At 39.2% G+C, this 24,264-nt stretch overlaps 1 protein-coding gene across 1 annotated transcript; it reads right to left on the minus strand.

The window, feature by feature from the left end:
• Positions 1-357: 357 nt before the first annotated feature.
• CGAS (cyclic GMP-AMP synthase) lies at positions 358-23,988 on the minus strand. The gene is made up of 5 exons (XM_004381389.2): positions 23,276-23,988; positions 15,411-15,630; positions 11,225-11,467; positions 2,651-2,753; positions 358-1,093 (listed from the first exon to the last, which is right to left on the minus strand). Exons 1-5 carry the CDS (start codon positions 23,933-23,935, stop codon positions 748-750), a joined length of 1,572 nt encoding a protein of 523 aa, XP_004381446.1. The 5' UTR covers positions 23,936-23,988; the 3' UTR covers positions 358-747.
• Between the last annotated feature and the right edge of the window lie 276 nt (positions 23,989-24,264).

Here is a 24,264-nt window from a genome sequence, read left to right on the forward strand (position 1 = left end):
AGTTTTTTGAGGAACTGCCACACTGTTTTCCACAATGGCTGTACCATTTTGCATTTCCACAAGCAATAGATAAGGATTCCAATTTCCTCGCAACCTCGATAACATTTGTTATTTTCTTATTTTTATTTTTTTTAATCTTAGCCACCCTAGTGGGAGTAAGTGGTATCTCACTGTGATTTTGATTTGCATCTCTCTGATGACTAATGATGCTGAGTATCTTTTCACGTGTTTGGTGTCCATCTGAATGCCCTCTTTGGTGAAATTCCTATTCAAGTCCTTTGCCCATTTGATGACTGGGTTGTCTGTTGTTAAGTTGTCGAAGTTTTATATACATTTTGGTTATTAGATTCTTGTTGGATATATGGCTTCCGATGATATTCTCCCAGTCAGTAGATTGTCTTCTTGCTTTTTTGGTTAAGTCTTTTGTTGGAGAAAAGTTTTTAATTTTTATCAGGTCCCACTTGTTCTTCTATGAATTTTATGGCTTAATTTGCATGTTTAGGTCCTTAACCTGTTTGGAATTTGTTTTTGTGTACAGTGTGAGGCATGAAAGAATTTTTGCATCTTATTCCTTGACTAATCTCTTTCTGCGATAATCATTCCTTTTGTACTTTATTAAGATAAACTGATAGCTGAATAACTATTTTCATTCATCTTAGTCCATCATCACAGTGATAAACTTAAAACATTCTAATTATTATAAGGTCACTCTAATCTGGGTCCTTTTTTAAAACATAATTTCAAAATTCACCAAAAAACTGGAAATCCATTGTTTCTTTCATATTCAATTTGCCTTGACAGAAATTCTTTACTTATTTTGTCAATTTGGTCTGGAGAGAATAGATTGAATCCAGGAATAAAATAATGCCTCAGTTGCTCCGTCCTGAGGCAATGAAGAAAGTATGTCACACAGTTATCAAAGCACTCGACCAGGTTTTTGGGGTGCCACTGACTGTCATTTGGGACCTGGGTACATATATGAAAGAAGGCAGTTTTCACATGGTAAGAACAGAATTTGTTCAGTTCTTTTCGGGTTTCAAACTTTTTTTTCAGCTGTTCTAAAAGATACTTCATTAGTTTTAAACAGTATTTCCTGTTGATCAAAAAAGAATATTTATTTTTATATATTTAAAACCCATCTCATTCCACAAAGGATTTTAGGTGTCTTACAGAAAAAATAAATTAAAAATAGTAAAGATATATAAATAACAAATATAAAGTCAACCTAAAACCTGATTATTTTTTAAAATATATGCTTTGAAGTTTCAAAAACAACATATCTCTTCTTCCCTCATCCCATTCCAGCTTCCACCAGAATTAATCCAACTACATAAAATTGACATTTATATTATTCATCCAGCTATTCAGTAGCTAGAAAAATCTTGTTTTAATTTTAATAAAACAACTTTGATTCCTTGGACTGCAAATATTTACCTTATCCATCCAGTTATTTAATAGTTGACAAAATTTGAGATTTTTAAAAAATTATTTAGACTTATTAGGAATACAATTTTCTTCAACGCCTGCACATAAATCTTAATGAACTTCCTGTGCCTACATGTTAGGCATTCTTACCTTGACATTTTAACTTTTGTGACCTTTATACTGGTTAATGCCAGAAATTCAAATGAACAATTGCTTTTTAATCTCAGTTTTTATGATATGTACGTTACCAAGAAAAATAATTACTCGTCTCTTAGTGTTGTTTCAAGTTTGGCCAGCCAATCAGTCCCTGGCCTTCAACAAAGCCAAACCATCCCTAAGAAAGAATCCAATAAAAGTGACCCTTTGGCTTCCACCCATTACATGATATTAATACGCATGATCTTTAAGCAACCAGACTACTGATACATCACATTGTCATAGCTAGTGTTCATAGCCTCTCACACTATCCTACCTTATATACCCATTACAGTCCAGGCCTTGCCTTCTAACACCCTTTCCTTAGTCCCTTGAATGTGATTTCTTTAAGTTTAATGCTTACTGTCATGGATTGAATTGTGTTCCCCAAAAATATGTGTCAATTTGGCTATGCCATGACTCACAGTTATTTATTATGTGACTGTCCACCATTTTGTCATCTGACGTGATTTTCCTATGTGTTGTAAATCCTACCTCTATGATGTCTATGAGATGCGATTAGCGACAGTTATGTTAATGAGGCAGGATTCAGTCTACAAGATTAGGTTGTGTCTTAAGTCAATCTCTTTTGAGAGATAAAAGACAGAATACAGCAGAGAGACAGGGGGATCTCATACCACCAAGAAAGCAGCACTGGGAGCACAGCATGTCCTTTGGACCCAGGGTTCCTGTGCTGAGAAGCTCCTAGACCAGGGGAAGACTGATGACAAGGATCTTCCCCCAGAACGGACAGACAGAAAGCCTTCCCCTAGAGCTGGGACCCTGAATTTGGACTTACAGCCTCCTAAACTGTGAGAGAATAAAATTCTCTTTGTTAAAGCCATCCACTTGTAGTATTTCTAGCAGCACTAGATAACTAACCCTCTGGATAATATCCTAGTCCAACCCGGCCCTGCCCTGCTCCCAGGACTCAACCCAGCATTGATCATCATAATGTTTGAGCTAACTGGTCAAAAATGAATTAAGCATTCCACAGACAATCTGCCATTTAACAAAATAAAAAAGTTACCTGCAACATTTCACTCCATTATTTTCACAGCATGTTTTAGTTTGTCCATGATCATTCAAAATATACTTTTCAATATGAGAGAAGGACAGACGCCATGTTTCTTCTAAATTTTGAAAAGAAAAACAGAAAAGCATTTTGCTAAAATTACCCATATCCAAGCAAAACAATATTTAAGCTATTTTCTTCACTAAAACGTCATTCTGAAAAGATTTTATATGGAAGACAGATGAAAATAAGTGAACAGATAAATAATGTAATTATATATTAAAATAGGCGCTTTGGAGCAACCAATGGGCTGAGATGGGAAAATGGCTGTGGGGGGAGTAAGAGCTTAAAATAGTCATAGTAAAATGGATTACCTTTTATAAACTGCTAAATTCAGCTTTTTAATATTTTGTTTCTATAGCATCCTTGCAAGTTTTAGTATTAAATAGAATAAATTGGGGAATATTTTCTTTTTATTTTTGGGGAAGAGTTTGTGTAAGAATACAACGATTTCCTCCTTTCCCCTAAGTTGTACCATGACTATCTCTTTTAAGCTCTGACCATCCTATTAACTAGCTGGTTTCATACCAGGAATGCCTGACTAATTTATGAGTATAAAATCAATCAGTACAGTTTGTCAAATTAGCAGAATAAAGAAACATCATGTGATCATCTAAAAGATGCAGAAAATGCAGCTAATAAAATTCAACATTCACTCATCATTTTTAAAAACACCTCTCAGGAGGTGGAGCCAACAGAAGCACCATGCCATCCCTCTGCAGCAAAGACCCGAAAAACGTAGTAAAACAGATGTAAACATCAGTCTTGGAACCCTAAGCATCAAATGAAGGGATAAAGAACTAGATTAAGCACTGAATGGAAGAAGAAACTGCCAAAGAACAGATAATGAGGAGAGCTATGGACTAGAGGTCCCCTACCAGCTAATGCAGTATAGCTTCACCATTGTGGAACACGGCCAACAACGACCCCAGACAGGGATTTTGGGAAGGCAACTTCATGGAGCTCCCACCAGGTGATAGAGCACCCAGTAACCAGAGAGATACACTTTCCCATCCTTCAACTTTCTGCCCTATATGCTGCCTCTGCCACTCTCCAGCAGGCCACAGTCGCTCAGCCAGAGACATACCAGCTCACCGCTGCCCCAGGTCTGCCCTGCCCCCACTGGCTAGCTCTCTCAGTGCCTTATTTTTTTTTTCTCTCTTTCCCTTTCTCCCTTTCCCTTGTTCCTCCCACCTAGCCCCCTACACCGCATCTGCCCCTTCCTGACTGTGGCTGTGCCACAATACCTGGTGAGAGAGACACCAGCTCAGGATCAGCCCAGTTTTGTCCCATCCCCAACGGCCAGTTCCCAAAGCACCATATTTTTTGTTGTTGTTGTTTCTTCTCTTTCATTCCCTTCCTTCCTTTCCTTTCTCCCACCTACCAGGCCCCATGCACTGCCTCTGCCCCTTCTTGAAGGGCCGTGCTGCACGGCTCGGTTAAAGAGTCCCTGGCACACAGCCTCCATGGGTATAACCCACCCCAGCCCGCAGCTCCTGCCATGCCACTACTTTTTTTTTTCTTACTTTTGTTTCTCTCTTTTCTCTCTCCCACCTAGCTCTGCACATTAATCCTTTCCCTTCCCTCCTGCCTCTCTGCACCACCCTCTGAACGCTATGCCCCCAAGCAGCACAGATGCAGGCCTACGGACCCCGCCCCATGCCACCCCCAGCCCTGCCCCATTGAGTGCTGTGCAACCTAGTGGCACTGGTATGGACCCCCAGACCCTGCTCTGCTGAGTGCCATGCCCCTGAGCGGAGCAAGCATGGACCCCTGGACCCAGCTGTCCCCCGCCCAGGCCTGCTGAGCACTGTGCCCCAGTGCAGGATGGGCACAGGCCCTCAGCCCCCGCCTCATGCCGCCTCTGGCCCCAACCCACCCTTCCCACCTGCTGGGCTTGCCCTGCTGCACCGTAGCTGAGTGACCAGCCCTGCCCACCTGGACAAGGTGGTGAGAACTATAGTGCTCACAGATGAGCAAATAACAAAACATGCCCAGGCCGCCCTCCCAGACATAACCAAATATAACAAAAAAGTAGGAAGGAACAAACAAACCTACAATCAATAAACAAAGAAAGTAATTCCTGAATGTCTCAGAGACAGCAGACAATATCAAGACATATTAAAAAAAACAAGGCTGGATGGCTCCAGTAAGCAACCAAAATAAAACACTAGATGACCTTCTGGTAGAAGAAAAGCCCCTGGAACTACTTGATAGGGAATTCAAAAGTCTAATATTCATGGCTCTTCAAGAGATTAGGAATGAGATCAAGGAAAACACAGACAAAACTAAGGAAAAAATAGACAAAAAAAGGGAAAATACAGACAAAGCAATGGAAGGATTCTGGAAAATAATACAAGAATAAAAATGTCAAAATGAATTAAAAAATCATGCAAAAACAACAATTAGAAATCCAAAAGATCACAAAATTTCAGAAATGGACAACACAATAGATGGTTTCAGGAGCAAATCTGAAACAATGGGAGAGAGGGTCAGTGAAATTGGAAGACAAATCCATGGATACTACTTTGTTTGAGGAAAAATCAGAGAAAAGAATGAAGAAAACCTAAGAAATATGTGGGATACAATCAAGAGCAAAAAACTGCCTGTGATCAGAGTTCCAGAACAGGGAGAGAAAATGGAAAACACACAGAAGATTGTTGAAGATTTGCTGGTAGAAAACTTCTCAAATATCATGAAAGACAAAAAGTTGACTATCCAAGAAGCTCAACGAACCCCATATAGGATAGACCCCAAAAGAAAGTCACCAAGACATATCATAACCACATTTGCCAAAACCAAACACAAAGAAAGAATCCTGAGAGCAGCTTGAAAAAAATGAAAAGTCACTTACAAAGGGGAAACAGTAACACTAAGCACTGACTACTCGGTAGACACTAATGCAGGCAAGAAGGCAATGGGATGACATGTACAAAACCTTAAAAGAAAAGAATTGTCATCCAGAAATAATCTATCCTGCAAAACTCTCTCTCAAATACGATGATGAAATTAGGACATTGCCAGGTAAAGAGAAATTAAGGAAATTTATAAAAACCAAACCAAGTTTACAAAAAATATTAAAGGGAGTCTTTTGGTTAAAGAACCAACAACATCAGACAACAAATGGAGACTAGGACACAGGACAGCATCAGCCAGATACCAACCTAAAGAACACTCAATAATAAAACAAAGCTAAACAACTTGAAACAGGGATACAGGGACATCAATTTGTAAATGGTGACAATGACAAAACAATAAAAGGCGGAATAAATGGCGTGGGTACAGAACTTTCAAATGGAGAGGAAGTCAAGGCGATATGAGTAATAAAAAACTGGTTCATAAAGAAAGTTAATCTACTTAACAGATTAAAAAAGAAAAACATAAAAACTCAGTAAACAGAAAATCTACAATAATGAAAGAAAAGGAAAGAAAATCCACAAACAAAATGAATCAGCACAGGAAAGTAAGAGGAACAAAGAAAATGTCAGCACCACAAAAAAAAAAAAAAAAAAAAGGCACAACAATATAACAGCAATAAACTCATACCTATCAATGATCATGCTGAATATAAATGGCTTAAATGCACCCATAAAGAGACAGAGAGTGGCAGAATGGATATAAAAACACGACCCATCAATATGCTGTCTACAAGAGACATACCTCAGATACAAAGACATAAATATACTAAAAATCAAAGAATGGAAAAAAGTATATCAAGCAAACAATAACCAAAAAAGAGCAGGAGTGGCAATACTAATCTCAGATAAAATAGACTTTAAGGCAAAATCCACCATAAAAGGCAAGAAAGGACATTATACAATGATTAAAGAGACAATCCACCATGATGATATAACCATAACAAATATCTAACACAGCCAATGACAGGGCTCCAAAATACGTAAAACAAACTCTAACAGCACTGAAAAGAGAAATAAACAGTTCCACAATAACAGTAGGAGACTTCAACACACCAATCATACTGGTAAAAGACAGAACATCTAGAAAGAAATTCAACAAAGATATAGAAGATCTAAAGGCCAAAATCAACCAATTTGACCTCACAGACACATAGAACACTCGACCCAACAGCAGCAAGGAATACATTCTTTTCCTATGCACCTGGAACATTCTCCAGAAAAGACATTTTAGCCACAAGGCCCATTGCCATCAAATCAATTTCGGCTCATAGTGACCCTATAGGACTGAGAAGATCTGCCCCCTAGGGTTTCCAAGGAGCAGCTGGTGGATTCTAACCACCAACCTTTTGGTTAGCAGATGAGCTCTGAAACACTACAGCACCAGGGCTCCAAAGCAAAATCCTCAGTAAAATCCAAAACATCAAAAAAATTCAAAGCATTCTCTCTGATCATACCACCATAAAGGCAGAAATCAATAACAGGAAAAGGTGGGGGGGATCAAATACATGGAAACTGAGTAACACCTTGCTTAACAACCGTGTAGCAGAAGAAATCAAAGAGGGAATCCAAAAATTCCTTGAATCAAATGAGAATGAAAACACATCATACTAAAACCTATGGGACACAACAAAGGCAGTGCTCAGAGGTCAATTTATAACAATAAACATATACATCAAAAAAGAACAGACCAAAACCAAAATGTTAACCATACAATTTGAACAAACAGAAAGAGAACAACAAAAGAAGACCACAGCCACCAGAAGAAAAGAAATAATAAAGATCAAAGCATAAATAAATCAAATAAAGAACAGAAAACCAACAGAATCAACAAGGTCAAAAGTTTAGTTACCTGAAAAGATCAACAAAACTGACAAACCATTGGCCAAACTGACAAAAGAAAAACAGGAGAGGAAGCAAATAACCCACATAAGAAGTAACATGGGGGACACTACAACAGACTCAAATGAAATAAAAAGGATCAAAACAATACTATGAAAAACTGTACTCCAACAAATTTGAGAACCTAGAGATTCTAGAAACACACTACCTACCTAAACTAACACAAACTGAGAAAGAAAATCTGAACAGACCCGTAACAAGAGAAGAGACTGAAGAGGTAATTAAGAAAAAAAAAAAAAAACTCCCAACAAAAAATATCCTGGCCCAGACAGCTTCACTGGAGAATTCTACCAAACATTCACAGAAGAGCTCACACCAGTACTACTCAAACTATTTCAGAGCATAGAATGCTCCTGAACTCATTCTATGAAGCCAGCATAACCCTGATACCAAAGCAAGGCAATGACACCACAAAAAAAAAAAAAAAAAAAAAAAATTACAGACCAGTATCTCTCATGAATATAGATGCAAAAATTCTCAACAAAATTCTAGCCAATAGAATTCAGCATCATATCAAAAAAAGAATACACCATGACCAAGTAGGGTTCATTTTAGGTATGCAAGGATGGTTCAACATTAGAAAATCAATCAACATAATTTACCACATAAATAGAACAAAAGAAAAGAATCACATGATCATCTCAATCGACACAGAAAAGGCATTTGATAAAATCCAACACCCATTCCTCATAAAAACTCTAAATAGAAATAGAAAGGAAATTCCTCAACATAATAAAGGGCATTTATATAAAACCAACAGCCAACATCATTCTCAACAGAGAAAGGCTGAAAGCATTACCCCTCAAACAGGAACAAGACAAGGATGCCCTTTATCACCACACCTATTTAACATTGTGTTGGAAATCCTAGCTAGAGCAATAAGGCAAAAAAAGAAATAAAGGGCATCCAAACTGCAAAGCAAGAAGTAAAACTATCCCTATTCACATATGATATAATCCTACAGAGAACTCCAAAGATTCCACAAAAAAAAAACTACTAGAATAGAAAGATTCAGCAGAGTAGCAGGATACAAGATCAACATACAAAAATCAGCTGGATTCCCATACACTAACAAAGAGAACTTCGAAACGGAAATCAGTAAAAGAATACCATTTATAATAGCCCCAAAAAAGATAAAATACTTAGGAATAAATCTAACCAGGGACATAAAAGATCTATACAAAGAAAACTACAAAATAATATTGCAAGAAACCAAAACAGACCTACATAAATGGAAAAACATACCACGCTCATGGACAGGAAGACTCAACATTATACAAATGTCATTTCTACCCAAAGCGATCTATAGATAAAAGGCAATCCTGATCCAAATACCCACAGCATTTTTAAACAAGATGGAAAAACTAACCAACAACTTTATATGGAAAGGAAAGAGGCCCAAGATAAACAAAGCACTATTGAAGAAAAAGAATAAAGTAGGATGCCTCACACTACCTTATCTCAGAGCCTACTATACAGCCATGGTAGTCAAAACAGCCTGGTACTGGTACAATGACAGACACATACACCAATGGAACATAACTGAGAACCCAGCCATAAATGCATCCACCTATGATTACCTGATCTTTGACAAAGGATCAAAGTCCATTAAATTGGGAAAAGACAGTCTTTTTTAACAAAAGCTGTCGGCAAAACTGGATGTCCATCTGTAAAAAAAAATGAAAAGAGGACCCATACCTCACACCAAAATGTATCAAAGACCTAAATATAAAACGAAAAATTAAAAAGATCATGGAAGAAAGAAAAAGGGACAACGCCAGGAGCCCTAATACATGGCATAAATACAATACAAACCATAACAGTGTACAAACACCAGAAGATAAACTAGGTAACTGGGAGATCCTAAAAATTAAACACTTATACTCATCAAAAGACTTCACCAGAAGAGTAAAAAGAGAAACTACAGACTGTGAAGTCCCAGAAGAAAACATGGATGAACCCCTCTATGAACTGGGAGTAAAGAAAAGCTTTCATTATTCTGACTCAGAACCTAGAAGTAATAAAGGAATCAACTAATACATTTAATGTAACTACATAAAAGTAACTTTTACATAGCAAAAGAACACCATAAGTAAAAAGAAAAATGACAAACTGCAAAAAAAAAAAAAAAACAAACAACTGCAACTTCTATCACAGAAAAAGAATTGATATCTTTAGTACATAAACAGCTTCTAATAATTGAGAAAAAAGAACAACAGCTCTATAAAGAATGGGCAAGAGATATGAACACTGTGTTCACAGAAAAAGAAACATGAATGGCTCTTAAACATATGAAAAATGCTCAATATCATTCATATATCAAAAAAAGCCATTCAAATCACACTGAAAATACAACAACAAAAGCATGATCCATGAAAGAAAAAACTGATTAGTTAGACTACTTATAAACTTCTGCTCTGTGAACAACATTGTCAAGAGAATGAAGCAACAGACTGGGATAAAATACCTGCAAAACACGTATCTGATAAAGGATTTGTATCCAAAATATGCAAAGACCATTACAACGCAACAATAAGAACACAATCCAATTAAAAAATGGGCAATGACTAACAGAAACCTCAACAAAGAAGACATACAATGGAAGAGCAGCATATGAAATGATGTTCAACATCATTTGTCATTAGGGAAATGCAAATTAAAAGGACAATGAATACCACTGTTGTTGTAACTTGCCTTCAAGTTGATTCTGATTCAGACTCATGACGACCCCACATGTACAGAACAGAACTGCTCCATTGAGTTTTCAAGGTTGTGACCTCTCGGAAGCAGATCACCAGGCCTGTCTTCCAAGGCACCTCTGGGTGGGTTCAAATCTCCAACCTTTCAGCTAGTAGTAGAGCACTTAACTATTTGCACCATCCTGCATGCATCTTAGAATGCTTAAAAATATTTTTAAATGACAATTCCAATTGCTGGCAAGGATGCAGATGAACAGGAACTCTCAATCATTGCTGGTGAGAATGCAAAATGGTACAGCCACTTTGGAAGAACCGTTTGGCAGTTTCTTACAAAGTTAAACGTATCATATGAGCCTCTGGGTGGGTTCAAACCACCAACCTCTCAGTTAGCAGCCGAGCGCTTAACCATTGCACCACCAGGGTTCCTTAACCCACTGTACAGATGAGCAAATAGGTTAGAGAGGCTTAGTAATTAGCCCAAAACCACACAGCAAGTAAGAGAAGATGCTTCAGGATTCAGATCCAGGACAGTCTGTCCCCAAGACCAGTGCTGCTTTTCTTTATAAAAAAAAAGATAAAACTCAAAGGTGGGCTACTAGATATTTTAGAACTGAGTATTTGGTATCATTACTACCCACCCACTGCTGTTGAGTCAATTCCAACTCATAGTGACCTCAGAGGGTTTCCAAAACTGTAAATCTCTACAGAAGCACACTGCCACATCTTTTTCCCTCAGAGCCGCTGGTGGTTTCAAACCAATGACCTTTTGATTAACAGTCAATTGCTTTAACCACTGTGCCACCAGCGCTCCTCCTTATTACTACAATCATGCCCTTTTTAATTCTGTCTCTCACTAAACTCCTATCTTATAGCTTATTTAGCCTGCTGGCTCCTGAAATGCCATCAGCATTAGCTGGCTGTTCATCTTATACTGCCCTAGTTAACATTAACAATCATTTCTTCAATACCTCTTTTACTATATATCTTTAAATTAACTGTCACATTCAAAATACCTTGAAAATCTTTTCCTTCCTTTGCGTGCTTAGGTACAAGGTAATATGGCTGTCGTCTTAGATCAGTCCTAACTTTTGTTCCAAGCCAGTTACTGATGGGCAGGCCTTCTTGGGTGCTAGCAGGCCAGCTGCTTTTTGATTCCAAAGCCAGGATTATATCCACAGATATTTCTTTAGGTTTTCTAATAAGAAGTGTTACAGCAGGGCTTCCTCTCTTCTTCCTCTCCAAAACAATATCTATACCTGTTCAAACATATAAAAAGGAAGAAAAGGTTTAATGGATCTAATTTTCTCTGGAAATCTAGAGAAAATAATATAACAGGAAATATATTAAGTGCTAAGCGCAAGGTGAAAATTAGTTCTAAAATGGAAAGTGACCCCATAAGACAAAATTCTTTATTCATTTAATCAGTATTTATTGATACTTACCATGGGGGAGGCAATAAGATCTTATGTGGTATATCGGATGACGAACCCCTGAAGACTGTGGTGGTTGGGAATGCTGTGATTAAATTTTCATTAGGAATTACAGGTGGCTACAGGGAAGCCCGGAGAAGAAGCCAGATAAGAGGTAGGGAGGCCAGTAGTCCAGCCCAGAGGATGGGTACCTGTGTAGCACGGAGGCAGTGAGAGTCAAGAGACAAGGAGCAGAAGTGAGAGCAACTTAAGAGTTCAAATCACCAGAACTGGTGGATGGATTAAATGTGTGCGGTAAAGAAGAAGGTAGGAGTTTGGGATGCCATCCCAGAATGTTTGTGTGGGAAACGTTGAGGTTGATTCCATTCTCCAAAATAGAGGAAGCAGGTGGAAGAAAGGCTGGGCCAGAATGAACTCCATTTTAGATGCACTGAGCTCCAGGTGCCTATGGAATACCCAAGTGGAGATGGCTACTGGGCAGGTGGCCATGGTGCTCAGACACTGCAGAGAGACCTCTGGATGAGAAAGATACTGGCTTTGGGAACTAGGGTGTACAAGAAGTCGCTATAGACATGGATAAGACTTTTGGGAGAGATCATGGTGAAAGAAAAGATAGGCATCAAGGTAAAAATCCTAGAAAATGCCCTCATTTTCTCATCACTAAATCAGCAAAACTGCCCATCTTTTATATACACTTTCCTTCTTCCTTCCTGTTACCACTAAGTGTCCTTTCCCCTTTCAAAGCCCATCACTGTCTCACCTTCTCAAGCACCTCGTACCTTCAATTATTCCCTCTCTTACATCAGTCATCTCTTCCTCCTTAGGATTATTCACATCTGCATACAAAGGTGTTCCAGTGTCTCCTATCCTAAAATGTACCACTCTCTCGAGCCTACATCCACTCCTCCCCACGCTCGCCCATCTCCTGGCTGCTTCACAGCCAAAACTTTAGAGAGCTGGCTGTGCAGGTTGTCTCCACTGTATCCCTGCCTTTTTGCTCTTCAGTCTTTTGGGTCCATCACCCCACTGAAACTGTTCTTGTCCAAGTCACCAACAACCCCCACAAAACCAAAGACCAAATCCAATGGTTTTCTGTCAGCAGCATTCTGAACACTGACCACTCCTTCGGCAAAACACTCACATTCTCCTTTTGCTCCTTCCCTTCAGCCCAGCCTCTAATGGGATCTTCTTACCACTCTAACATTGCAATTCACTCCCCACCCTCATCCCCGGCACTCTCCTGATCCCTTTCACTTCGCTAGACTTTTCCCCCCATACTACAGTACTTACTACATTCTAGCACACAAGATCATTATTTTTCTCCCAAGTGTTTTTTTATATTTTAATTTTTTGTTGTTGTTGAGAATATACACAGCAAAACACACACCAATACAACAGTTTCTACATGTATAATTCAGTGACACTGATTACATCTTTTGAGTTGTGTACCATTCTCACCCTCCTATTCTGAGTTGTTCCTCCTCCAGTGACATAAATTCACTGCCCCCTAGGGTTTCCACTTATTATTAATTACTTGTCTCCATTTGCAAAATTATAAGCTACAGAAGGTTAAGGGTCTTCATCTGTTTGCTCATTAATGTGTCCCAAACATCTAGAACACTGACTGGGCATTAGATGATTACTAAATACATATTAAATAATGAATAAATGAACCTACACTCTCTGCCTAGGTGATCTTCTCCATTCCCTATACCATCTGTATGTTGTGACTTACAAGTTTACCTGCAGCCCAAACATATCCTCTGAATTCCAAACCCCTATCCAACTGCACACTTGACGTCCACTTGAATGTATCACAGGAATCTCTAACCTATCCAAAGCCAAACTCTTAATTCACACCCCAAATTATGTTCCGCTTCAGTCCTTACCACCTCGAAAAATGGCACAACCAATGCACCTGAGGTGCTTAAACCAGAAACATAGGAACAGTCTTTAATTCAACCCTCTCCCTCAGTCCCTACATTTAATCCAGCAGCAAATACTGCTATAGCTTGGATCTGTCTGCTTCTCTCCATCCCCAGCACCCCAACTCCATCCCATCTAAGCCACCATCATCTTTCACCTGAACTTTTAAAAACACAAAGCCAATCACGACTCCCTGATTAAAATCTGTCAGTGACTTATTAATGCATATAAAATAAAATCTAAACACTTTCCCAGGATTTGCAAGTCCTTACGGGATCCAGCCTGCGGTGCAGTGAATTACTTAATATGGCCTTCTAGCCATAGTCTTTGTGACTCTGACATAATGATTGGGTGGAACTATGTAAAAAAAGTTGCTTGTGGCCCACCAAGGGGAGTGGACAACTTGCTGCTAATGCAAATACGGTGTACAGAACCTGTGATGGTTGTATGTGATTGTTGTATGATTTTCAGTAGTCTGTCAGTTCAGTTATGTAATGATGTAATTTGGCAGTTATGTAATGATGTAGTCATCCTCCATTTTGTGATCTGATGTAATTATCCTTCATTTTGTGATGTGCTGTAAATCCTAGTCTCTATGCCTGTGCTTATGGTCTCATTTGGGAGTGACTTTTCCGTTATGTTAATGAGGCAGGATTAGGATGGGATATATTTTGAGTTACCTCCTTACTAGAGGGTATGACTCAAGTCACCACCCTTATCCCAGTCACCACCCTTACCACCATTATTTAAGTCACACCCTTGTACTGGCTTGCTCAAGTAAGGGGAGTTTTCTTGAGGGTATGGTCTGCATCCAATATATATGAATGCTCTGGGTAAAGATCTCTCTCTTGCTCTGAATCCTGCATCCGGCTCATCATCATCTGACCTCTGGTTCTTGAAACTTGAGCCAGCAGCCTGCCATATGACCTGCCAATTCTGGAATTACCAGCTTCCACAGCCCTGTGAGCCAGCAGCCTATCATCTGACCTGATTTGCCAGCTTCTGCAGTCATGTGAGCCAGCAGCCTGTCATATGGTCTGCCAATCTGGGTTTGTCATCCCCTGCAACTATGTGAGTCAGGAGAAGCCTCCAGCCTGACCCACAGATTGGGGACTTACCAGCCTCTACAATCATATAAGCCATTTCCTTGACGGTTTGTGAGTTATCTTGAGACACTGCAGCAAATTATGGAACCCAAAATATGGGAAGCAGAGAACTGAGGGAAGGAGAAGTACTTGATGTTAGAAATGATGGAGTAGTACAGCAATTTAGAAAAGTTGGATATTTGGGACATCTTTAATTTCTACCTCATAGGAACCAGATTTGTGCTAATCCTTCTAAAAGAAATTATTTATTCAGGCCCCTGGCCACCTCTTCAACTTCATCTCATGTCACTCTCCCCTTGTCCACATGGGCCTCTTTCTGTTTCTTGAGCTTGTCAAGCTATTTTCTTCAGGACCTTGCCCTCCTGTCCTTCCCACCCCCTCCCCCAATCAATATCACTTCTCCCAGTTCATTAACTTCAGAGTTCTCACTGCAATTTGTATGTTTCTTCTACTAGATCACAAGCTTCAAGAGGGGAGTCCACTTGTTTCATTCAACCATATATATCCAGGGCACAGGCAGTAGCTTAATGAATATTCAATGAAGACTGAATAGAGTCAATTAACACTTTGGAAGAGTACCAAGAAAATGTAGTGGACAGAAACCAAGAGCTGTTTCTAGAAGGAGTTAGAGGTCAACAGTTTGCTGCAGGGAGGTCAAGAAAGATGAGGAGAGGACTATACACTGGCAGTTAGTAGGTATGACTAGAACTTGAAAACTCAGAAGTCAAAAATCTTACCTTCAATGTTTTTAATTTCTTCCTTAATGATTTTCCTAAACTTTGTCAGCATTTTAGAAGCAGACAGTATTTCATTTTCTAAAAACTGATTCAGAGGATTTCCCCCAGGATTTCTTTTGAACTTCACAAAGTAAAAAGCACCACTATTGCCATATTCTTCTAGCTGAATTCTGTAGCCATTCAGTTTAAACATGACATCAAATTCATTAGGAGCAGATATCTATGAAATAGTAAAAACAGAACAGAAATGCTTGCTTGTGAATATTTTCCCAGCTACTGTAATTAACGTCTTGAAATTTCTACTTAAAAGTCTACCTTGATAGTCATCCCTCTCATGAGAGGGGAAATAAACAAGTATTTCTGAAACATAAGATCTGGTGGAAAAACAATATTTAAAAGCGTTGTAGAAAGCCTTCAATTTCGTAAGCAAAATGTTGTTCTTATTACTGGCCAAAGTTACACTAAACAAGGGATTTGTGGGAGCGAATTCTTTTCAGCCTTCAAAAATAAAAGTTAAGAATTTTAAGAGTAAAATTTAGTATAGTAGGCTGAAGTAGAGTGGGTGAAAACCTGTCTTTTGCCACAGCACTATTCCCCTTAATAATTGTGCCCAAAATACAGAAATGTGGAAATGTGAGACTTGGAATAGTTTTATTGCAGTCTTCCATTTCATGGGAAATATTAGCATATGTAATAGCTAGGTTACTTGAGATCAGCTGATCATTTCTGTCGCAAATGTTTTATTGGCAAAAAGCAACTCATACTAAATAAAATTACTGCTTACCATCAAAAACAACAACAACAAAAAAAAAGTCTACCTTGAAAAACAAAATTCCAAATGTTTATATCCTCTGGAAATGGGATTAGAGGAGCTGGGAGCAGGTGGAAGGGTATTACTGGTTTTATTGAAACTTCGATACTCAATTTTTTTTTTTTTTTACCATGAACATGATTATTTTTATAATTAAAAATAATTCTAAATGATATCATGTAAGCTTGTAAAGTCTGTTCCCATTTTTTTCCTGAGTTTAAATTTTAGTAAAACTAAAGTCCTTTATGATATTTTCTTTTATATCATAAGACACTACAGTCACCCTCCTGTAACAATGGTCTCAAAAATGTGTGTAGTCCCTTCCTGGCCAGGTGAGCAAGGGCCATCTCGTTACAGCTGCTGGCCACCCAAGTGAGAGTGAGCTCCAAGTCATCCACTACATTAGTGTCTTTGAAGCACAGCATTTTTTTTTAATTGTTGTGCTTTAAGTGAAAGTTCACAGTTCAAGTTATACATTGTTATGTGACCCTAGGTGCTCTCCCTGTACTGTGACAGCACACTCCTCCTTTCCACCCCGACTTCCTGTGTCCATTCAACCAGCTCCTGACCCTCTCTGCCTTCTCATCTCACCTCTGGACAGGAGCTGCCCATTCAGTCTCATGTATCAGCTTGAGCTAAGAAGCACAATCTTCATGAGTATCATTTTACGTTCCACAATCCAGTCTAATCTTTGTCTGAAGAGTTGGCCTCGGGAATGGTTTTAGTTTTGGGCTAACAGAAAGTCTGGGGGCAATGTCTTCCGGGGTCCCTCCAGTCTCAGTCAAACCATTAAGTCTGGTGTTTTTACGATAATTTGAGTTCTGCACCCTACTTTTCTCCTGTTCCATCAGGGACTCTCTGTGTTCCCCGTCAGGGCAGTCATTGGTGGTAGCCAGGCACCATCTAGTTCTTCTGGTCGCAGGCTGATGAAGTTTCTCATTTATGTGGCCCTTTCTGTCTCTTGAGCTAATACTTTCCTGGTGTCTTTGGTGTTCTTCATTCTCCTTTGCTCCAGGCGGGTTGGAACCAATTGATGCACCTTAGATGGCCGCTCGCTAGCATTTAAGACCCTAGATGCTACTCACCAAAGTGGGATGCAGAACATTTTCTTAATAAACTGTTATGTCAATTGACCTAGATGTCCCCTGAAAGCATGGTCCCCAGACCCCTGCCCCTGCTACTCTGTCCCTCGAAGTGTTTGGTTGTATTCAGGAAACTTCTTAGCTTTTGGTTTAGTCCAGTTGTGCTGACTTCTCCTGTAGTATGCATTGTTCTTCCCTTCACCTAAGATAATTCTTGTCTACTAACTAGCTAGTGAACACCCCTCTCCCTCCCTTTCCACCCTAGTAACCACCAAACAATGTTTCTTCTGTGTTTAAACCTTTTCTGAATTCTTAATAAGAGTGGTCTTATACAATATTTGTCCTTTCGCGACTGACTAAATTCACTCAGCATAATGCCTTCCAGATTCCTCCATAAGATGTTTCACAGATTCATCATTGTTCTTTATTGTTGCATAGTATTCCATTGTGTGCATTTACCATAATTTGTTTATCCATTCATCCGCTGATGGGCACCTAGGTTGTTTCCATCTTTTTGCTATCATGAACAGTGCTGCAATGAACATGGGTGTGCATATATCTATTTGTATGATGGCTCTTATTTCTCTAGGATATATTCCAAGGAGTGGGATTGCTGGATCATATGGTACTTCTATTTCTAGCTTTTTAAGGAAGTGCCAAATTGATTTCCAAAGTGGTTGTACCATTTTACATTCCCACGAACAGTGTACAAGTATTCCAATCTCTCTACAAACTCTCCAACATTTACTATTTTGTGTTTTTTGGATTAATGCTAGCCTTGTTGGGGTGAGATGGTATCTCCATTGTAGTTTGGATTTGCATTTCTCTAATGGCTAATGATAGTGAGCATTTCCTCACGTGTCTGTTAACTGCCTGAACGTCTTCTTTCGCGAAGTGCCTGTTCATATCCTTTGCCCATTTTTTAATTGGGTTTTTTGTCTTTTTGTTGTCAAGGTTTTGCAGTATCTTGTAGATTTTAGAGATGAGACGCTGATCAGATTTGTCATAGCCAAAATTTTTTTCCCAGTCTGTAGGTTGTCTTTTTACTCTTTCGGTTAAGTCTTTTGATGAGCATAAGAGTTTGATTTTTAGGAGCTCCCAGTTATCTAGTTTCTCTTCTAGTGTTTGTGCACTGTTACTTATGGTTTATATTCTGTTTATGCCATGTATTAGGGCTCCTAGCGTTGTCCCTATTTTTTTTCCATGATCTTTATCATTTTAGATTTTATATTTAGGTTTTTGATCCATTTTGAGTTAGTTTTTATGCATGGTGTGAGGTAGGGGTCTTGTTTCAGTTTTTTGCAGATGAATATCCAGTTATGCCAGCACCATTTGTTAGACTGCCTTTTCCCCAATTAGTGGACGTTGGGCCTTTGTCAAATACCAGCTGCTCATAGGTGGATGAATTTACGTCTGGATTCTCAATTCTGTTCCATTGGTCTATGTATCTGTTGTTGTACCAGTACCAGGCTGTTTTGACTACCGTGGGGGTATAACAGGTTCTAAAATCAGGTAGTGTGAGGCCTCCCACTTCATTCTTCTTCCTCAGTAATGCTTTACTTATCCGGGGCCTCTTCCCTTTCCATCTGAAATTAGTTATTTGTTTCTCCATCTCATTAAAAAATGCCATTGGAATTTGGATTGGGATTGTATTGTATGTGTAGATCACTTTGGGTAGAACTGAAATTTTCAAAATGTTGAGTCTGCCTGTCCATGAGCAAGGTATGTTCTTCCACTTATGCAGGTCTCTTTTGGTTTCTTGCAGTAGTGTCCTGTAGTTTTCATTGTACAAGTCTTTACATCTCCAGTTAGATTTATTCCTAAGTATTTTATCCTTTGGGGGACTACTGTAAATGGTACTGATTTGGAGATTTCCTCTGTGAAGTTCCCTTTGTTGGTGTAGGGGAATCTAACTAATTTTTGTATGTTTATCTTGTATCCTGATAGTTTGCTGAAATCGTCTGTTGTTTCCAGTAGTTTTCTTGTGGATTCTTTGGGGTTTTCTGAAGCACAGCATTTTTAAGAACATCAAATAATATTATTTTTCATCTCACAATAATAACTATAGCAATTATAATATATGTTTATTTTTCCTAAAAAAAATGCCAGTAGCCTTTCATTAGAAGTATGCTTCAAGTATAGCACTTTGACTGCACCATTCAATACTGTAGCTAGCAGCCATATATGTCTACTGAACACACGGAATGTGGCTACTTTGAATTGAGACGTACTAAGGGTAAAATACACACTGGGAATGATGTCAATGAGAATGATGGAGTAAGAACCTTCAAAAATCTGCTCCTTCTTAAAAGTAGTAAGAATACAGGTCAAACTCAACTTTCTCAGAACTCTAAATTAACCAAAGGCTCGCAACAATCTGAGGAGCTCAGAACTTGTAAATTAACCAAGGCTTGCAACAATCCATGGAGTGTCTACGCAAGAAAAGTGGTCGAACCTCAGTAAAAACAGTGAGCTTTGTGGTGTTCTAAATTGCCCTATTCCCACCCTCAGCACCTTAGAAGGCTCTCTCTCATTCCCACTCCCTGTCAGTAACCCTCCACCAAGGGGAGCCAGTATTATGAGTTCTAATACCATAGATTAAGTTTGTCTGTTGGAAACTTCCTATAAATAAAATCATATAGTATGTACTCTTTTATATCTGAGTTTTTTCAAATTATGTGAGATTCATCCATATTGTTGTCTGCATTGGCAGTTCGTCCTTTTATCATTCCATGTAGTACTCCATTGCATTAATGGAACACATCAAAATATATTTACCAACTCTGTTGATGGATATTTGAGTTGTTTACAGTTTTTTAAATTTATTTTATTTATTTATTGATGTTGAGAATATACCCAGCAAAATGTTTATAGTTTTTAACTATTACAAATAATGCTGTTCTGAGCATTCCCGTATACATCTTTTGGTGGACATGAGCACTCATTTCTATTGAGTATATACCCTAGAGTGGAACTGCTGGATCGTAGGGTAGGTGTATCTTTAACTTTAGAAAAAACTGCCGATTTTCTAAAGAGGTAGTACCTATTTATCTCCCCACCATCAATGTAACAGAGTTTCAGTTGCTTTATATCTTCTCCAACACTTGGAACTATCGAGTCTATTTTAATTTTAGCCATTCAAGTAGATAGATGTGTAGTAGAATCACAACATAGTTTTAATTTGCATTTTCCTGATATTAATGACATTGAGCGCCTTTCATATGTTTATTGCTATCTGGATGCACACTAAAGTATCTGGTCAAGTCTTTTGCCCATTTTTAAATTAATTTGTCTTTCTCTTATTGATTTGTAGTTCTTTATATATTCTGAGTACGAGTCCTTTTTCAAAAATACATATTGCAAACATCTTCTCCCAGTCTATGGTTTGCATTTTTACTCTCTCAATGCCATCTTTTGATGAACAGCAGCTCTTAATTTTAACGAAATCTAATTTATCTATTTTTTTTATGGTTAGCATTTTTAGTATCCTGTTTAAGAAATATTTGCACATCCCGAGGTTATGAAGTTATTCTCTTATGCTTTCTTTTAGAAGCATTATTGTTTTACCTTTTACTTTTAGGCCTATGATAAATCTCAAATGACTTTTTTGTGTATGATGTGAGGTAGGGGTCAAGGTTCATGTTTTTCCTATGTGGATATACAATTGATCTAGCATCATTTATTTAAAAGACTACCCTTTCCCCCATTGAATTACATATATTGCATACATTGCGTACTGTACTGACTTGTATGCATGGGTGGATCTGTTTCTGGATATTTTATTCCATTGGCCTATTTGCCTATCATTGCACCAATACCATGTGCTTAATCAGGATAGCTTTATAGCAAGTCTTGCTATCTCTTAGGGTAAATTCTCCAACACTGTTCTCCTTTAGAATCGCCTTGACTATTCTGGGTGCCTTGCATTTCTACATAAATGTTATAACCAGCTGGTCAACTTAAATAAAGAACCGATGGATTCTGACTGAGATTACATTGAATCTGTAGATCAATTTGGGAAAATCTAAGCATTGTTTAACTTTCCATTTACCTAGCTCTTCTTCAAATTTACTCAGCAATACTTGGCAATTTTGAACATCTTTAACAAGACTTATTCCTAAACACTTGATGTTTTTGATGCTATTGTAAATTATATTTTATTCCATTTTTCACTTGTTTTTGCTAATATATGAAAATACTTTTGAGTTTTGTTTATTGACTTTATATCTAGCAACCTTGCTAAATTCACTAATTATTTCTAATAGTTTGTACAAAAGTCCAGTCATCTGTGCATAACAGTTTTATTTCTTCTTTTCTAATCTCATGCATTTTATTTCTTTTCTCGCCTTATTTCATTAGCTATATGTATTCTTTTGCTTTATTCAACATTATGCTTGTAAGATTCATTCATGTTGCTGCACGTTGCTATAGTTTGTTCCTTTTCTTGACTGGTTAATGTGCCATTGCGTGAAACCATCACAATCAATCGATTTCTATATAATCTTTTCATTCAGTTCAAACTATACAAATAGTAATGTATATTAACAACTAGGACAATAAGAACTACACGGACTGGCAATTCTACAGAGAATGTTTACAAGAAATTCACTAGATATTTTCCAGATTTTCACCCAGGTTGATGATATTACAATAAAATACATGAATGCTGATATAGAATCATGTAAATAAATCACTTAGGAGTATATTTTATCTGTGCTTTCAGAGCCTGAAATCCAAGTCTGAAATCAAGTTTATGTATATATGCATAATGGAAGAAAATACACCAAAATGATAATACTGGATAAAATAAACAAAATATTATTTTTCTTCTATATTCTTTTCTGAATTTTCCAGGGATATCAACACGGAGTGGTGAATACGGGAGAGGTTGAGGAGAAGGTTGAGGAAGGGGGATCTTAAGAGAGATCACCCACCCTTTCTTTTTCAGCCTATTCATTCATTCACTAGCCTGAGGGCTTGCTATATGTTAAGACTTAGGGATACAAAGATGCATATGCCTGCTCTCTTAATGGTTTATAAAGCTAAAACACTAAATCTAGAGTTTTACAATCATCCTCCTTCTAGAAGGAAGCAGTTAGTTGAATAAAGCCAATATTTAACTCCAAAATAAAATGATTACTTTAGTAAAGATATGTTATCAGCCTCTATTTGTGTTCATGCTACACCCAAGATCTTACACAAAGCTAAAGAATGTGTATAGACCACCACTCAGAAAACTGGCAAACAAAAACACAATCAAAGAAATTTGCCACTGGTCAGAAAATAAAATTAAGTCAGGAACCTGCTCCTATAACGGTCAATTTATAGTGTAATGATGATTTTAATGACTCAACCACCCACAAACAAACAGAGCTCCGGAAAACACACTTTAAAGCAATTATATTGATGTGTATTTAGGAAGTATGCTTTTTAATACCTATACATTTTCATTTAATTTTTTTCTAAGATCATTCACTGTGAGCTTCCAATATCTGCATAGAAATGGGAAAGGGTGGGGAGAGGTAACTGAAGACATTTTTCATATAGAGTACAGATGTCCTCCTCATAGGAAAAAGCCTCTTAGATAATATTAATTGTGTGGAATTCCTCAAAGATCACTCCAAATTATCCAAGTCAGAGTTTAACAACACCAAGTATAGTACTGCTAGAGAAATTCAATACACATCTGCTTACGCGAATGAATCTCTACATTTGAATTCCCTCATAGCAGTGTCTTGAGAGTGGCTGGCAATCAATACTGGTTAGTTGGATGATCGTTAGATGGATAGACGAATAAGGGAACCAACAAATGTTTGTTGGTTTAATTAGAAGTGTGTCACAAGCCACCGTAGAACAGGAGTCTGAGTTACTTCCGAAGGGAGGTTAGGGACCACGACCCGAGGGAGAGGATGAAGTCGGAGAGGGTGGAAAGAGGGGTAAGAAAGCCTAGCCTGGCGCGCTGGGCAGCTCACCTTGACGTGCTCGTAGTAGCTCCCGGTGCGCAGCAGTGAGATGCCTTTGAACTCGGACTCGCAGCTTTGCAGTCTCCGCAGCAGGTGGTCCACGACCCCGTTCACGACCTCAGCCGCCGAGATGATCTCCTGACGGCTCAACCTCAACTTTTCCAGCACAGCCCGAAGCTTACAGGCGCCAGGCGCCGACTCTCTTCGGCCAAGGCTCGGGGCCCGGACCAGCGGTCCGGGGTTCCGCAACTCCTTAGGCCCGGGCGCGGATCTCTGCTCATGAGCGGATTCCGCCCTCCCTTCGCAGCGAGATTCCGCCCTGGGAAGGGGCGCCCTTGGAGACGCAGAAGACTCCTGTCCCTCCAACGGGACGGCGGTGGCGGCGCCCAAGGGATGAGTGTCCCCGGCGCAGAGGGGCGCTTTCTTGGAGCGGGCCCCCAGTGCGCCGACCTGCGGCCTCGCCTGGGGGCCCGGGGCGCTCTTCTGCCGCAGGGACTCCGACTTCCCATCGGGGCTGCACCTTTCCCTGCAGGACTGGGCGGCCCCGGAAGCCGGCGGAGATTTGTCGGGCTCCTCCAGGGCGCCCTTCGCACTGCGCGCCGAGCGTTTTGGGGCCGCAGCTTCGGCTTTTTTAAGTTTCCGCGTCGCCTTTCCCCGCCGAGGGTCCATGCCGTCTGCTGTCTGCTCCTCGAAAGGGAACTCAGCTTCGGAAAAAGGCCCACTGGAACGGACAGCAGCAGTGAGGTAGGAAATGAAACTTAAAAATGGCGGTAATTGAGCGGCAAAGCGTCTGCCACCTGGAGGCGAGGCGCACACTGGAGGGGAACTGCACGCTGGGCGGGCGGTCACAGGGAGCCACGCCCCCGCCGCCAAGGGCCGGCCACCGCGTGCTCAGGAGTGGGTATTTTCTCACCTTCCAGTGGAAGCGGTGCAACTGACTTGGGAACAATACTTAACACAAGGGGAGGGAGGCAGAAAACACTGTTACAGTTTCTTGA

Source organism: Trichechus manatus, unplaced genomic scaffold, assembly GCF_000243295.1.
Source record: "Trichechus manatus latirostris isolate Lorelei unplaced genomic scaffold, TriManLat1.0 scaffold00083, whole genome shotgun sequence".
NCBI classification, from domain to species: domain Eukaryota; kingdom Metazoa; phylum Chordata; class Mammalia; order Sirenia; family Trichechidae; genus Trichechus; species Trichechus manatus.